The sequence below is a fragment of the Lagenorhynchus albirostris genome, chromosome 8 (genome assembly GCF_949774975.1).
Source record: "Lagenorhynchus albirostris chromosome 8, mLagAlb1.1, whole genome shotgun sequence".
Taxonomy (NCBI): Eukaryota; Metazoa; Chordata; class Mammalia; order Artiodactyla; family Delphinidae; genus Lagenorhynchus; species Lagenorhynchus albirostris.
The window spans coordinates 36073732-36092012 of record NC_083102.1 but is presented as its reverse complement, the minus strand read 5'-3'; the positions used below and the strand labels follow the sequence as shown (position 1 = coordinate 36092012).

At 34.2% G+C, this 18281-nt stretch overlaps 1 protein-coding gene across 1 annotated transcript in view; it reads right to left on the bottom strand.

Moving 5' to 3' along the window:
• Positions 1–18281, bottom strand: part of BMT2 (base methyltransferase of 25S rRNA 2 homolog) — an 87328-nt gene that overhangs the window by 51956 nt on the left and 17091 nt on the right. Inside the window, exon 3 of the mRNA XM_060156824.1 lies at positions 3121–3291. Within this exon, the coding sequence (XP_060012807.1) occupies positions 3121–3291 (171 nt within the window). The remainder of the gene's footprint in view (positions 1–3120; positions 3292–18281) is intronic.

Genomic DNA, 18281 nt, shown 5'->3' with positions numbered 1-18281 from the left:
AGGAAAATATAAAATACTGATTTTAATACAACATGATAAGTACTGTAATAGAGATATTAAAAGTTTGATATTGGTACCAGAGTACCAATTCTTTTGAGAAGTTCAAGTTAAGTTCTGGAAGGGAAGATGCTTCAAATATAGCCTAATATAATACAGCAACAGTTGATCAGAAAGAGGATATATTGTACTTGCAAATGCCAGAAAGTGAGAACATGCATGTGCCACTAGGGGAATTTAAACAGTTCCATAAGACTAGAATATGGGCTGCAATAATGGTAGGAGGAGTGGGAGGGATAAGTCTACATACACATGTTGGGGCCAAATGCTATACAAAGTAGTTTCTAGAATGAAGAAAATCTAAACCTAGCCATCCTAGGCTAAGATGTTTCAATGCTTAATTTCAATACTAAGTAAGTCCTGACCTATAACAATCATATTTCCTTTAAATACTTAAAACTACTTTTTCTCCTTTAAAATTAAAACAGAGACTGAAATTTCTTGACTATGGCAGGGGAGAGGCTGGTGGCAAATCCACTCCTCAGTAAACAACTATAACAAAGAACACAATCATCAAACACAACCATTTCAGGGCTCAAACCTAGGCAAACACGTTGCAAAGTGTTCATTCATGAAAACCAGCTAAATCTTAGCTAACAACAGTGGGGATCTGTGGTGTCTTTGCCTGAAGCCACTCTCATCATCCCCGCCCTTTGCTCAGTTGGTATGGAAGTTCTTTGAGGACAGGGCTGGCTGTGAGAAACAGCAAATTCCCTGCTGGAAGGGGTTAACAGGATTTGGAGCAGAGGGTGAAAAACCCACAGAACAATGTCAGTAAAAGTAACAAAATGGTAAGAAACAAACAGGGCAAGTCAGCAGCTATGCCAGCTTCAGGCTGCAGTTTTGGTTGGCCAGAGCTGTAGACTGGAAGACTGGTCAGAAATTTAGAAATTCCAGAAATATCCTGGAAATGAAAGAGGCACAGAAGGGCTAAATAAGCTTTCCACATAGCCTTGGTTGATTGGGAGGCTAAATGAACATGCACGGGAGACCCACGAGGGCCTGATGGAAAGCAAAAAGTGAGGCAGACTTGGAAACTGCCTGAATTTTAAATGTACTCCCAAATCAACACACATCCACTGGCAGAGGGTGGGAGCCTTACAGGCTGGAGAGGTGTTTGAGCACAACCTCTGACCTATCATTGACCCCTAATCTGTGCAGACACAAGTACAAGCTGTAGGAAACCAGCCTAAAAAAATAAAAATAATAGTAATGTACAAACTACCAGGGAAACAGACTCCACAGATTAAGTGCAGGGAGATTACTAAAAACCACCACCACCATCGCCACCCTCCTTGGGGAAAAATCCAAAACAAGAGTTTCTATAACTTCAAAAATATACTGGACAGTTTTCAACAAAAAATTATGAGACATGCAGAGAAAAACAGGAAAGTGTAGTCCATATTCAAGAAAAAGAGCAGTAAATAGATTCTGAGTGAGCCCAAATGTTGTATTTAGCAAAGACCTCAAATCAGCTATTATAAAAATGTTCAAAGAATTCAAAGAAACCACGTTCAGAAGAGTAAAAGGAAAATATGACAATGACTTAACAAACAAAGTAATCTCAACAATGAAACAGAGACTATAAAAAAGAACGATATAGAAATTCTAGGGTTCACGTTTTCCATATGTACCTGTTTTTGATAGCACTGTTAACTATATAATTTCTTATGCTGGTCAATATTTTAAAAATATTCAAGAATGTTCGTAACACCTGAGTTATAAGATGTTTAGTAACTCATTATGCTTTGTAAGCTTTGTAGTAACCTTTGAATAAAAGTAAAGATCTTTTCCTACAGAACTAATCAAAGGTATATATTAATTTTTGAATGAAACTGCTTATACCTAACTAGATAATATTTCAACATGGTATAAAATCAAAGTAACCAAAGGTAATGTTATGTTGATATCTACAGGTTTGGAAATGTTTTAAGAGGTTAATTTAATTTTATTTCCATGGTTAGCCTGCAGTGTCTATTAGGAATGTTTCTAGAATTATTCGAGCTTAACATTTTCAAGAGAGTAATACAATATTACTCGATTCCACAAATTTATTCTGGTACTAAGGTATATAAATAATTTTAATACTACTAAAATTAATTGGATTATAATACATACACAATGAAATATTATTTAGCCATAAAAAATGGGAAATCCTGCCATTTGCAACAACATGGATGGACCTTGAGGTCACTGCACTAAGTAAGTCAGACACGAAAAGACAAATACTGTATGATCTTACTTCTATGTAGAGTCAAAAAAAAAAGTCAAACTCATAGAAACAAAATCAGATTTGTGACTGTCAGATCACAAATTTAGGGATTGGGTGAAAGGTACTTCCAATTATAAGATAAATAAGTTCTGGAGATGTAATATCCAGCATGGTAACTATAGTTAACAATACTGTATTGTATATTTGAAAATTGCTAAAAGTTCTCATAAGGAAAAAAAATGGTAGTTAGGTGAGGTGAGGGATGGTTAACTAAACTTACTGTGGTAATCATTTCACAATATATACATATATTAAATCACTTTGTTGTATGTGTTAAACAGTGTTACATGTCAATTATATCTCAGTAAAACTGGGAAAATACTCATGTACTTATTAAATAAAATTTATGCCTATATGCATATATATAAATATTACCAGCAGGCAGATTTTTATATTGAAAATAAAATAATGGGAATTGGTTCTATTAATAATCTTCCATTAATTCCTTATTTGTGATTTGTCAGTGGATAGACACTTTATATTTAATTTAATTGGATTTCACTGTTTTGATTCTTTGTATTACCATAAAATGTAACATTTAATGAATGATTCTTTCTCATTTTTAGTGAGAACAATCGATGTTATGGAACTACTAGTTTCCCAGATATCCCTTAAAATTTTATGCTACTTTCCTACCTAATAATATAACAAATTTACATTTCTCAGACTAACATATGACCAGAGAAGCAAGCAAAATGCCCACTACTTGGTGTAAACCATTACACTATTTTACATTATTAACACAGCTATCCAGGATAATGTTAATAATCTAAGTAGAAAAGTATACTTACTCAGTTATAAATTCAGGGTTTGTAAAGCTGAGGTTGGTTAAATGACCTTCAAGTTTAGAAGATTCATGCGTATTTAAGGCTGGAGTGGTCTTAGTGGCGAGTACAGCTCTTTTTTCATCTTTTTCAAGTGCTTTTCTCTTCCCACCATTTTGAAAATATTCTCTGCATACACTACAAGGCAAAATAAAGTTATATTTTAAAACAATAGGTATGAATATAAAATAAAATGGGAAAATATTAACCTTTATTAATCAAAATGGGAAATTTTCAAATTATAGTGTCCTATTTTTAAAATGTCACATTGAGGTAAGTTTGAGCACCTGTAGCATTTTCAAATTTTTAAAATTACCATACAACAAAGCATGATCATAGATTATGTTTAAAAGTGTTTTTTCAGAAGTACAATGTGCCTGTATGTTTTGCTGAACTTTATTCTTAGCTAAAACATAAGTTCCTCCAGAAAAGCTTAAATAACTCTGTTATTCAGTGACAGAATTCAAAAAGTAGTCACAGTTAACTCTGAGCCAGCTCTGCTGGTAGTAGACAGTTGTTTTTCAGATCCCTCCTGGTTTATAAAAACAAAGTCACACATATATACACTAATATGTATAAAACAGATAACTAATGAGAACCTGCTGTATAGCACAGGGAACTCTACTTAGTGCTCTGTGTTGACCTAAATGGGAAGGAAATCCAAAAAAGCAAGATATATGTATACATATGGCTGATTCACTTCGCTGTACAGTAGAAACTACCACAACATTGTAAAACAACTATACCAATAAAATATATATATATATGTATAGTTATCACACAAAAGAGAAGCTCCATTAAACTATATCCAATTGCTGTTAAAAAAAAAAGTCACAAAATCAGGTTGCCAAAATATTAAGAATCATGCTATTTGCTCTGAAAGAAGAACATAAAAATCTGGTTAAGGTAAAAATGGTATCATATTATATATTATCATACCACAACATTGTAAAACAACTATACCAATAAAATATATATATATATGTATAGTTATCACACAAAAGAGAAGCTCCATTAAACTATATCCAATTGCTGTTAAAAAAAAAAGTCACAAAATCAGGTTGCCAAAATATTAAGAATCATGCTATTTGCTCTGAAAGAAGAACATAAAAATCTGGTTAAGGTAAAAATGGTATCATATTATAAAGGTATACATTCAGAGAGAACAAAGGTTTTAACATAATAGTGATTTTTATAACACTTGGAAATTATTCCTGTCCATCAAGAGACCACTACTGCTTGTCCCAATTCTTATAATATAAATGGATATTAAAATGCAGATTTTTCAAGATGTATTATTTCAAACTCATTTAGTTTAGCCCATATCAGGATGTTATCCGTAATCAGAAACTGATGACTGGCATTAAGATTAAACAATTTTCTTCATACCTAATACAATTTTAGGGTGAAAATAGTAGGGTACCATGCCTGGGTATGTAACAGGACAATAAACATGAACCACAGAATCAACTCAAAACACTTACTAGCTATTAAAGACAAAAAACTTAAAGGAAGCAAGACTGGTATGATCTGCCTCTGGCCCTTGAGCTTACAATATGACAGGAGATACATACTTAGACAATTAACTGATATACTTATCAAAGCTTAAAGTGAATGTAAATGGAAACTAAACAAATTTTCTTTATTTTTAGATTCTTAAACCACATTATTATTCCATATAGCTCATACTCTGAACAAGCTAGACTATTTTTCTCCATAAACACTCCTTGGTGCAGTTTCAAAAACACATGGCTAGAGAAGAAGTGAAGAATTAATTTAAAACTGATTTCAGCAAGTAGAACTATGGTGTCTAACGAAACAATGCTTATTTCCCCTCACACTTAAAGGATGCTATTAGTTCAATTTCAGTTTGTCTAAGTATCTAATAAAGACTTCTTTAACTTATCCTATGGAGATTTAATTTTAACTCAAATTATATACAGGAGTTGAAACTCATTTATCATTAATCAAACATTTATTAAGTACCTATCATGTGCCAGGCACATAGGTGATGGAAAAACAAATTGAAGAAGGCATTGCTGCCCTCAAGGAGCTCAGACTAGTGAAGGAGACAAATAATTATATATTGGGTTGGCCAAAAAGTTTGTGTGGGTTTCCAAAAGAAATTTTGGGGCCAACCCAATAGTAAAGAAAATACAATTGATAAATACCTAACGCCCAATCTAAAATCAGTAGTATAAGCTGATTTTAGGAAGATAAGTAGGAATAAATCAGGCTAGGAAGAATGTTAGTTAAGGAGGCAAGTGCTTTCCTGGCAGAGAGAACAGCATGAGCAAAGGCATGGAACAGAAAAGCATCATGGATCCCGCAGAGATAGACATCAGTTCAAGGCATGTGAAATTTAAACTGCCAGGCAGAAAATGGATGGATGGACTCATAAGTGAAAAGGCCCTAAGGCCAACACACATATAGAGAGGAATGACAGCCACATGACACTGGAGAGGTAAACAAACTTCAGATCATGCAAGACTGACAGGCCTATTTAGGAATGTGGTCTTTTTTAGAAATCTAATCTAATGACAGAAATGGTTTAGTGGTTTCTTCGAGTGGGGGGTGGGCTGACTACAGAGGTGTATACTAGAGCTTTTTAGAGTCGTGGAAAAGTTCTGTATCTAGACAGTGGTGATGGTTACACAAGTGTAAACAACTGTCATTACTCACTGAACTGTACACTAGAATGGGTATATTTTATTGAATATTAATTAAACCTCAGTAAGGTTGATTGAAAAATATAGCCTGAATCACCTTGGAATTAATACTAAAAATAATACCTTTATCATATAATATTTCACTAAGGCATGAAACACAAGGGTAAAGAGATTACTTACGTTTCTATTAGGTAGAACCACAAAGAGCTGCTGATATTCAGTAGTTCTTGACCCACAAAAATTGCAATTTTATGTGGTTCAATCTCAATGTTACCTAGACACTTGACTGCAAAATACTTAAAGGGCTAGAATTCCAGATACTCATAGGATAATAACCACCATCTAAACCCCAATCTCCCTACAAAACTTCCAAAAAATATACAAAACATTAGGAAGAGCAAATAAAAGCACACACAGTTCACACCTATGGCATAACTAGGAAACAGGAATAGCACCTTATTTTACATGTAATTGGGGAAATAAAAATCTGAGGCCAACTGAGTTTGCTTTGGAGTTACCCGAAGTACAGAGTCAGATGAGGACTGTGTAAGAGAGGAAGGTATGATGGGGTCTTAGAGGTGTCACAGAAAAATCGATAATACTAGCTAAGGTTCACCACAGAGAGAGTCCAACTCTGAATGGAGAGATCTTAAGACTTATGGGACATAGTGAAACAAGGCATTAGGCACAGGAAGACCAAAAGGAAAAAGTCTGGAAAGTATATGGGAAGGGCTGTCACCAAAGGTGAGAGCTCTGTGAAGATATTATTTCTGAGGGAGAAAGGAAGCACCTTGAAAAAAGGGGGTATCTCTGGAGGTGTGTTGATAAAGGGAAAGAATCAATTAAGAATAAAGAGCATACTGACATAAGTTAAACCTATTAAAAATTCATAAATCAGCCAAAAGAGGACAATACTTATTAAAGGAACTCCACTTTCATATCTGTAGCAATCAAGCAAGGATCTTTGGAATTAATAAACAAAGCAAGCACCCAAACCTCCACCTATACCTCTATACACAGTCTAACATAAAAGACAAAACACATAAAAGAGATGTCCAATGAATCCAGCAATCGTACAAGTTTCTATTAGAAGGGAAGAGAAAGATATCAAAACTTTTCAGTGGATGAAAATTCTCAAAAACACAGAAAATAACAGTTATAAAAGAGAAGAAAACTGTAACAACACTTCAATATTAATTATACATAATTAAGCAATGCAGATATGAAAAACATTTCAAATTTGAAATTAAATAGAAAACTGAGGATAAAGAAGAACTACATAAATAGATATTCCATGAATATGAATAGGAAGACTCAATACTGTCACTATGTTAGCTCTTCCCAAATTGACTTATACATTCAACACAATCCCAATCAAAAGCAGAGCAAAATATCTTATAGATAAAACAAATGGATTCTAAAGTGTACATGGATAAGCAAAGGACCCAGAATAGCCAACACAATATTGAGGGTGATGAACAAAGTTGGAGGACTGACACCATCTGATTTCAAGACTTAATATAAAGCTGTAACTATACCATTACTATTAGTAATCAAGGACAGTATGTTGTAGGCAGAACAATAGACAAGTAGATCAATGGAACAGAAGAGAGAGCCCAGATATAGTTCCATGTAAATACATTCAACTGATCTTTAACAAAGGAGCAGTGGAGTAATACAGTGGAGTAAAGACAGTCTTTTCAACAAATAGTGCTGGAACAACTGGATATCGACATGCCAAAAAAATAAACCCTGACACAGATATTACACTCTTCACAAAAATTAACTCCAAATGGATCACAGACCTAAATGTAAAACACAAAACTCTAAAACTCTTAAGAGAGTTTTATAAATTTTTAGGAGAAAATCTAGATGAACTTGGGTGTTATATCTAAAAAGTCATTGCCAAACCTAAGTCACAACCCTTAAAAAAAAAATTGAGACACTAGATTTAATTAAAATAAAAAACTTCTGCAAAAGACAATGTCAATAGAATGAGAAAACAAGCCATAGACTAGGAGAAAATATTTTCAAAAGATCTATCTCATAAAAGACTGTTATCCAAAATATATGAAGGACCCTCGAAACTCAACGTTACGAAAACAAACAACTTGATTAAAAAATGGGCAAAAGACCTAACAGACACCTCACTAAAGAAGGTGCAGATATCAAATAAGCATAAGAAAAAGACTCTCCATATCACATGTCATTGGGGAAATGCAAATTAAAATAGCAATGAGATACTACTACACATTATTAGAATGACAGAAAACCAAAACACTAACACCAGCAAACGCTGGTGTGGAGCAACAAGAACTCTCATTCACTGCTAGTGGTAATGCAAAATGGTATAGTCACTTTGGAAGACAGTTAGGTAATTTCCCACAAAACTAAATATACTCTTCCCATATAATCTAGCAATCAAGTTTCATGGTATTTCCAAAAAGAGTTGAACACTTACTTCCACACAACAACCGGCAGATGGATGTTTACAACAGTTTTTTTTTTTTAAGATTTATTTATTTATTTACTTTATTTATTTTTGACTGCTTCGGGTCTTAGTTGCAGCACACAGGGTCTTCATTGAGGCATGTGGGATCTTTCGTTGTGCCACACAGGCTTCTCCCTAGTTGTGGCGTTTGGGTTTTCTCTCTCTAGTTGTGGAGCACGGGCTCCAGAGAGCACAGGCTCTGTTGTTTGTGGCACGCAGGCTCTCTAGTTGAGGCACTCGAGCTCAATAGTTGTGGTGCGCAGGTTTAGTTGCCCCACAGCATGTGGGATCTTAGTTCCCTGACCAGAGATCGAATCTGCGTCCCCTGCATTGTAAGGTGGATTCTTTATCACTGGACCACCAGGGAAGTCTCTACAGCAGTTTTGTTCGTAACTGCCAAAATGTGGAAGCAACCAAGATATCCTTCAGTAGCTGAAAGGATAAACAAGCTTTGATCCATCTACACGATGGAATATTATTCACCACTAAAAAGAAATAAGCTATCAAGCCAAGAAAGACATGGTGGAACCTTAAATGCACATTATTAAGTGAAAGATGTCAATATGAAAAGGTTAAATACCTTAATTCCACCTACATACATTCTAGAAAAGGCAGAACTATGGAGACGGTAAAACAGTCAGTGGTTGCTGGGTATGGGGGGAAGTTGGGGGGAGAAGGAATTAACAGTTGGAGCACAGAGGATTTTTAGAGCAGTGAAACTGTTCTGTATGATACTATAATGGTGGATACTTGTCATTATATATTTTTCAAAACCCATAAAATATATAATACCAAAAGTGAACCCTAATGTAAACTATGGACTTTGGATTCTAATGATGTGTCAGTGTGGGTTCATCAACTGTAACAAAGGTAGCACTATAGATGGATGTTGATTGTGATGTGACTGCCTATGTGTGGGGTCAGGATGTATGGGAACTACCTGTATTTTCTGCTTAATTTTGCTGTGAACCTAAAACTGCTCTAAAACAATAATGACTATTTGAAAGAAAAAAAAAAAGAACACAGAATAGATCATGTGCCTCTTGATGCAGTACCCTGAGAAGGATACAATATCACCTATGTGATATTCTTGCTAATAATATGCTTAACTTGAACCTAATCACAAAGAAACAACCATACAAATCTAAACTGAGAGACAGTCTGTAAAACTTTGACTTTACAAAATGTCCATGTCATAAAAGACCGAGAATTTTCCTAGATTAAAGAAGACCAAAGAGAGATAACAACTAAGTGCAATGATACACACTGAAGGATTCAGGAGCAAAAGTCTTGTGATCTCTGCAACTGACTTTCAAATGGTTCAATAGAGAGTGCAGGGAAAAGGCAAGGGGGGTGTGGCGGGGGGAGAAAAAGGGGAAACGATACAAAATGAGACTAAAATAGAGCAACATTTTGTTTTTCAAAACTGAAGGAAATAAAGTGTGAGTCAAGGATTTTATAGCTAGCCAAGTTATGCACCTTGTAACAAAACTACAGAAATATAGCTTTTGGTAGGTAAGAACTCATAGAATGTCACAGTTGCAAGATTATTAAAGCATGAACTTCATCTATGAGATGACTGGGAAATGTTGAAGAAGAGGCTGGTAGAGAATAAAAAGCATTAAATGAATTAAAAAAGGATACTTTATCATGCTGAAGACCACAATTCCCAGTGAAGCCATGTACTATGTATCATAGCAGCCATCCTTACAAAGCAGAAACTCCATGAGATGCATGGAGAAACAGGCAAAACTAAAAACAGGGAACTTTAACACACCACTCTCAATCAAGTAAATGAACAATAAGTAAGGTTACAGAAGCCCTAAAGAGCATAATAAGGTTTATCTTATCACTGCATAACAAACTTCACTCTATTCTTTTTCAAGTGCACATGGAATATTCACAAAAATTACCATATACATGTATTAGGTCACAAATAAAACTACAGTAAGAGCCATAGGAAAAATAATAGACAAAATCATCCAATCTCAACGCAATAAGGCTAGAACTAATAACAAAATAAAACAAAAAATTCATTTCACCTGCAAATTTTTTTAAAAGTTAAATAAGTCTGGAGTCAAAGTACTAATAAAAATCACAGAACTTCTAAAAAACAATAACAAAACCACCACAAGTCAGAATCTAAGAAATGCACTAAAATAGCGACCTGAGGAAAATTCAGACCTTTAATATTTATATCAATACAAATGAAAGAATCAAAATAAATAAAATAAATATCTAACTCAAAGGATTAGGGGAAAAAAGTAAAACAAAAAAAAGGGAGTAAGATATTAATGTTGGGAAAAAACAGAACCAACAAATAAATACATAAACTGGTTCTTTAATTTGTATAACTTTATATAAATAAAGCTGAAAACTTAGATGAAACATAATTTTTCTAGGTAAGTATATTAAATATAGGATATAGGAAAATTTATTAAACTTGACTCTTGATTACTGGTAGAATTAATAAACTGCAGTTAATTTTGCAATTAAATTGCAAAATTTAAACAAACCCAAAATTCATAGATGAAATAAGAGAAAGTTATCAAAGAGTTGCTTCACCAAAAAGCATCAGTATCCACTGAGGAATTCTACCAAGGCTTCAAAAATCAGATAACCCCTGTATTTATCAAGCTTTTAATTTTCTGTAACTTAGGATGTTCTGACATCTGGGAGGGCCTTACAGACCCAGGGAGAAACTGCCTCTCCAAGGCTAGCTAATTCCTAAAGATAATAAACAACTTACTTGGGAGCGCGCCTCTCAGAGTTGCAACTATGGGTTGCAACCCAACCATTTCCTTTATTTAACTCTCACACAAGTCCATGTTTCCCAAATCCTAAATTAACTCAGGTCCAGGTACCAGACAGTTAGGGACAGCTCGTATGTTCCAAAGCCCACCAAAATTATTCAAACTAGCCAGTCCTATACTGTTTACACTGCTTTGCCTTTCCCATGTAAACCCTATAAAGGATCAGGTCTATTTTTTCCCCTCACTCCTGCTTCTGCCTCCTGACCAAATGTGGTGCTTCCCTGTGTGACATGGCATACCCACTTCTCTCAGGGCATGTAAGTAATAAATTCTTTCAATGGCAATGACCTCTCCATGCCATCACTCAGTCACCTCTATAAATAAAACACACAAGTACAAATTAGGCAACGCCAAAACTGTTTAAACAGTTCCAGACCATATAAACAAAGGAAAATTTTCTAAAGTCATTTGTTATGGAGCAAATACAATGATAATCAGGTGTGAGAATGTCTACAAAAAATACAGAAATATAAAATACAAAATATAAAAATAAATATCAATGTAAAATATGAAATAAAATTTTAACAAACAAAATCAAATATGACCGAGTATGTATCTCAAGAATATGAGGATTATTCAATATAAAAAATCCTTCCATATAATTCACTATATTCACAAATCAAGGAGAAAACATTCATTTCCATAGATACTGAAAGGACATTCAACAATATCCAACAGCTATTCCTAATAAAATCAATCAATCAATCAGGGCTTGGTGAATGCTTCGTAACAGTTAAATTGTATCTATATATCAGCCAAAAAAGCCAGCAACTTATATAATGGGGACATACCACACACATCACTGAATGAGTAAAACATAGCTAATGCAACAGACAAGAGAAAAATAATTAGTTAAATGAATTGGAGAGAAAGAAATAAAACTCTATATATACACAGATATGATAATATACCTAGAGAATCCAAAAGAATCAATCACAAAGTAATACAAACAGTAAGAGAATTCAGTAAAACAGGATGTAAAACATACAAAAATCAAAAGCCTCCACATGTATACAAACAATAGCCTGTTAGGATATACAACGGAAGGAAAGATTTCATTTATAATAGCAACAAATGATAAAGTACCTAGGAATCAACATAATAAGAAATGTGCATAATCACTATACAGAAAACCTTAAAACACTACTGAAAATTCAAAAGTGGACTAGAACAAATGGAAGGATATATAACTTTTTCATGGATACAATGACTCAACATTATAAAAATTCCACTTTTTTCCAGTTATTAAAAAATTTAAGGTAATCCCAATAAAAATACAAACTTTAAAAAATTTAGTTATCAGCCATAAAAAGAAACGAAATTGAGCTATTTGTAATGAGGTGGATAGACCTAGAGTCTGTCATACAGAGTGAAGTAAGTCAGAAAGAGAAAGACAAATACCGTATGCTAACACATATATATGGAATTTAAGGAAAAAAAATGTCATGAAGAACCTAGGGGTAAGACAGGAATAAAGACACAGATCTACTGGAGAATGGACTTGAGGATATGGGGAGGGGGAAGGGTGAGCTGTGACAGGGCGAGAGAGAGGCATGGACATATATACACTAACAAACCTAAGGTAGATAGCTAGTGGGAAGCAGCCGCATGGCACAGGGAAATCGGCTCGGTGCTTTGTGACCGCCTGGAGGGGTGGGATAGGGAGGGTGGGAGGGAGGGAGACGCAAGAGGGAAGAGATATGGGAACATATGTATAACTGATTCACTTTGTTATAAAGCAGAAACTAACACACCATTGTAAAGCAATTATACCCCAATAAAGATGTTAAAAAAAAAATTTAGTTAGACCCGTTGATTCTAAAGTACATATGGTGAAAAAAAAAACCAAGAATAACCAAGAAAATCCTGAGAAAGAAGAATGGTGGTGGGGAAGCGGAAGAATGATATAGAATAGCATGGATTAAATGATATAGACAAGGAATCATTACAGGAAGTCCTAAAACAGAACCAATTATGTGGGGAATCTTGGTATATCACGTAAGTATATGTCAAATCACTGTAGAAAAGGTAGACGTTTTCATAAATGATGTTGGAGAAATAAATAACTATTGGGGGGGTAGATCTATACTTTGCAACAAACACTGGAATGAATTCCAAAGAGGTCAGAGATCTAAATGTCAAAAAAAAAATGATTACCATAAAAGTACTACAAGAAAACATGAGTGAATTTCTAACAGGAATTCTTACAGTCTGGGAATCAGAAAAGCTTTTCTAAGACAACTGGAATCTTGAAGCAATAAAAGAAGAGACAGAGATATCTGATTATGTGAAAACAAAAACCTTCTGCATGGCAAAACAAAAACCTGCATGGCAAAAGATACAAACTCAAAGAAAAAGGGCACATATCTCTAAATTATATACAGAGCTCTAAAAAAAAATCAAGAAAAAAGGGACCAAAAACCGTTAGGAAAAAAAGCATCAAAAATACAAACATATAATTCACAGAAAGAAAAGGCAAATATTTCCTAAGTATATGAAAACGTACTCAACATCATTCATAAGAGACACGTAAATTAAAATCACATAGAGATATCAATTCCCATCTATCAGACTGGCAAAAATTCAACAGGTAGGCAACATACTCTGTTGGTAAGATTTTGGAGAAACAGGTATTGTCATTTTTGCTGGTGGAATTAAATGATATAACCTCTATGGAGGGTGATGTGGCAATATCCAACAAAATCACATATGCATTTACTCTTTTACTCTGCAATTCCACGTCTACAAAGATACAATGCCAAAAATACAAAATGAATATGCACAAGGTTATTCGTTACAGCACTATTTGTAACAGAAAAAGCTTGTATGTAACTTAACAAAATGAGGAAAACATCTATATACTTGTGGTGGTCAATTTATGTGTCAACTTGACTGGGCTACGGGGTGCCTAAATATCTGGTCAAATGTTCTGGGTATTTCTGTCAGGATATTTCTGGATGAGACTAACATTTAAATGGGTAGACTGAGTAAAGCAGATTGTCCTTCTTAATGAGGGTAGGCTGTATCCCATCACTTGAAGGTCTGCATAAAACAAAAAAGCTGACACTCCTCAGAGTACGAGAGATTCTTCTTGCCTGACTGCCTTTGAACTGGAACACTGAATTTTTCCTGCCTTGGACTCAAACTGAAACAGCAGCTCTTCCTGGGTCTCGAGCCTGCTGGCCTCAGGATAGGAATTATACCACTGGTTTGGAACTCCTGGGTCTCTGGCGTGTCAACTCATCCTGCAGATCTTGGGACTTGTCAGCCTTTACAAACACATGAGCCAATTCTCTGGAGAACCCTGATTAATACAATATCAAATAGAATGAACTCCATGACATAATATTAAGTAAAAATGAAATGTACAAAAGAGAGTATAAAACATGTACCACTTGAAGAGATAAGACAGTGTGGATACATGTATATACGTTGTATGAATTTGCTTATTTCTTCAAAAAGGAGAAACAAGAAACAAATGAAGAAAATGGAAGGGAGCCTATTCTGAGTATACCTTTTTGTAAAGTTTTGACTTTTGAACTATGTAAATGCCTTATATTCCCCCAGATTAAAAGAAAATAAGAAAAAAGCCCATAAAACAAAGTGAAACTAACTGCATAGTAAATTGGTAACATAACTATACACAAAAGAATTGTTTCATGTAACTTTTACACACAGTATTCTGACCCTTAGTGAGATATGTTCTAAAGACGAAAGAACTAACTGCAAAGAAATCTTAAACTTCACTCAGTTTATTGTTAGAAGTAGAATTGGTACTGTAATTTTGAAACCATTTTATGTGAACTATAGAACAAAGCAAATATGTTGATGTTATTCCAAACTAAGTCCTTCAGAGTAACAGAAGAGATAATATAGAAATATAAAACAGAGAAGTTAGGCAAAAAACCTGTAATGTTACATTTGAATAGCAAATACCAATTATGAATTTAAGACTATATAATATTTCTGTTCAGTGAAAAAGTCTAGAAGAAAGGACACCGCAGAAGCATATCTAGTGCCCAGATCTTAATTTCTATTTCTCACTACAAGAAACTAAGGCTCCTTGATTGTAGGTCTTGACTGGGAAGGTAAAGCTTATCTTGTAGTAGATAGCAAGAAGTGCTCAAAGGTGCTGTCAGAACCAAGAAGCCAGCTTTGAAGAGGCTCCCACTGGCTAAATACAGATTAATTTGAACACAAACACACACTCAAACACAAATCAAAGACTGATGGAAAAAGTGAATCCAGGAGCCTGCAGTGATATTCCAAAAACAAACAGACAAAACCCACCAAAACCAAACCAACCAACCAAACAACAACAACAAAACCACAACTCACTTGTCACAATTGGAATTGACCATTACACCAACTCCTTACTCTGAAAATTGCTAATTAAACAGAAAGAATTACATGTATATGTTTACTTTTACCTAGCCTTTCCAGAAAACATGTAATCATTCCCTGTTCATAAGGGAAAGTTTTTATTTACAGAAGAATGACCGCTAATAAATGCAAGGAATGATACAATTAAAAAAATCATTTTACCACCCCAAATTTATTTAATAAATGGAGTAAACCTGTTAGTTGAAAGATTGTTGGGAGACAAGATTGATTCACAAGCCAAAAATGTCACTCTACGTATGACTGGCTAATTACAAAAGGAAAACATAAGTTTACAATGGAAGGATCTAGTAGTTACCACCTTAACCAAATGGCAAAATTTATCGTCTCTAACAGTGGAATAACCTGACAATAAGAACTTGCTAACGTGATGCAACGTGAAGTATGCAGTTTCACCTAATAAATATTTTGGCAAAAATCTGGGACCTGAATCAACACTTTAGACTCAATGTTCAGTTTACAAGAAATAAAGGAGACTGAGGAAGTAGTTAAATGGCACCATGATAAAACAATCAAATAAATCCAAAACAAAGACACAAAGCTAGTTTTGGATGAGGATACAGATAATCACAATAGACCCCTGGTTGTGCTATAACTAGGAAAAAAGAAAAAAACCTATACAATCTAAAAATAATGTATTAAAAAGAAATCAAGAGAACTGAGTACGCAAAGAGGTCTAATGGAAGGGACCACAGGCACTTTGTGCATTTGCTGAAAAGGAGCATGAGTGGTGAAGGATCAAGCCTTCCAAGGTAGAGGAATTTTGTTCGATTAAAGGAAAAGCAGCAGAGCTTTCAATGGCTGCTTAGAATGGAGTGACACACTGGAAACTTTAAGAAACCCAAATGCAGAGACTGTTCTCGCCATTCTCCTGCCTTCCCCCATAGGTCTTTTTTCAAGTAAGAAAAAGATAGGGGAGGGGGGAGCACTGGAGACTTGGAGTGGGACTAAAAAAGCAAAAAAATTCTCTGCACTCTTCCATGGGCTTAGGTCCCAGAGTCCTGCTACAGGTGGTACCTGTAATAACACAGAACAAGACTCACTCTCAAGGCATTTGAAGCCAGATGTGAATTGAAACTATCTAAAGTGGTAATCAAGCTTCAACCCAGCCTAACTCCTGATAAGATCAAAGTGTTCAATCTCTTATCCCAGCTGCCTATCAGAGAAAAAACCATGCCCTCTCTGGGAAAATAATATTTACCCCAGTCTCTTCTAAACATAATGCCAGTATATATGGGTTGGCCAAAAAGTTCGTTCGGGTTTTTCTGTAAGCGGTTACGAAAAAACCCGAACAAACTTTTTTGGCCAACCCAGTGTACTTTTAAAATTACCAGACATACAAGGAAGCAGAAAAAAATGATCCATAACCAAAAGAAAAAAACAGCCAAAAGAAACAGAACCACAGATTAATTTTATGTTGGAATAAGCTGACAAGGACTTAAATAACTATTATAAATTTTTTTAATAGAGAAAAATATTAACTGAATAGATGAAAATATGGAGAACTTCAATAGAAAATGAAATCTTTAAAGAAGAGCCAAATTATTATAGAAAAATTAAGTAAAATGATATCTTGGAAACATCTCTTTTGGTAACTGATAGAAGGCCAAAAAGAAAAATCAGTAAGGATATACAGAATATTTGAACAATGCTACTAATCACCTCAAACCAACAATCACAAAATACAGAATGTGGTATATTTTACAAATCAACTGACATTTCTCTAAAAACAATGCAATGTTAGGGAAAACAAAAACAATAACCTAAAAAATTTAACCACCAAAGCACAAGCCTTGATTTAGGGGAAAAAAATTATAAAGCATGTTATGGGGACAATAACAAAAATCTGAATTTTATGAACTAGATATTTTAGGAAATTACTGTTAATTGTCTTAATGTGTTTATAGTATTGTGGTTATGTAGGAGATGGAGATGAAATGTCATGTCATCTGCAATTTACTTTCAAATGGTTCAGGAAATGGTGTGTTTATATGTTCCTTCCTCTGTGTGGAGAGTTAGAAAAGGTAAATTCTTTTATTAAACATACAACTATAACTTTATATTGTGTTTTGTTTCTAATTTAAATACTTCATATTACAAATAAAATTTTACTAATTTTTAGAAGGAAATCTTATGTATAATTCTTCAAGCTAAACAGTCAACAAAATCTCAGCAAGGTAATGTCAGTAAGACTTATTTCACATATCGAATTCCTCTAAAGTTTTAAGTATAACTACTGGAAGCAAACTTTTGTCAAACCTCTTTTAAAGCTGATTTTAGCTTTTCAGAGTGACACGGCTCTCTTAGAATTGTCAACAGGGAAAGGAAATACATATAACCCAAGTTAGAAATACAGATAACTCATTTCAAAATTCAATATTGCTTTGAAGCCTTTTTTCCCCAACCTAGTTTTAAGTTTAAAGTAAAGACACTATAAAACTTCTCTTGGGATTACTTTCCATAGTAACATCTTTTTACCATATTTTGCCACTGTTATTTTTCAGCAGTTTGACCTAAATTCTTATTAATGTTCTTTTTCAGCAGTTTGACCTAAAAATAACCTCTTTCAGAACACATGTAGATACAAAAACTACTGATAAAAACACAAATCTGAGGAAGAAGAAAGAAGAGCGAAGTGTGAGGCATATTCATTATTCAAGTGGAAGGTACAAGCAAATGCTCCTATGAGAATACCACATATCAAAGTGGTATTTGAAATAAAGTCTGAGAGCTTGCCTGATGTATTGGAATACT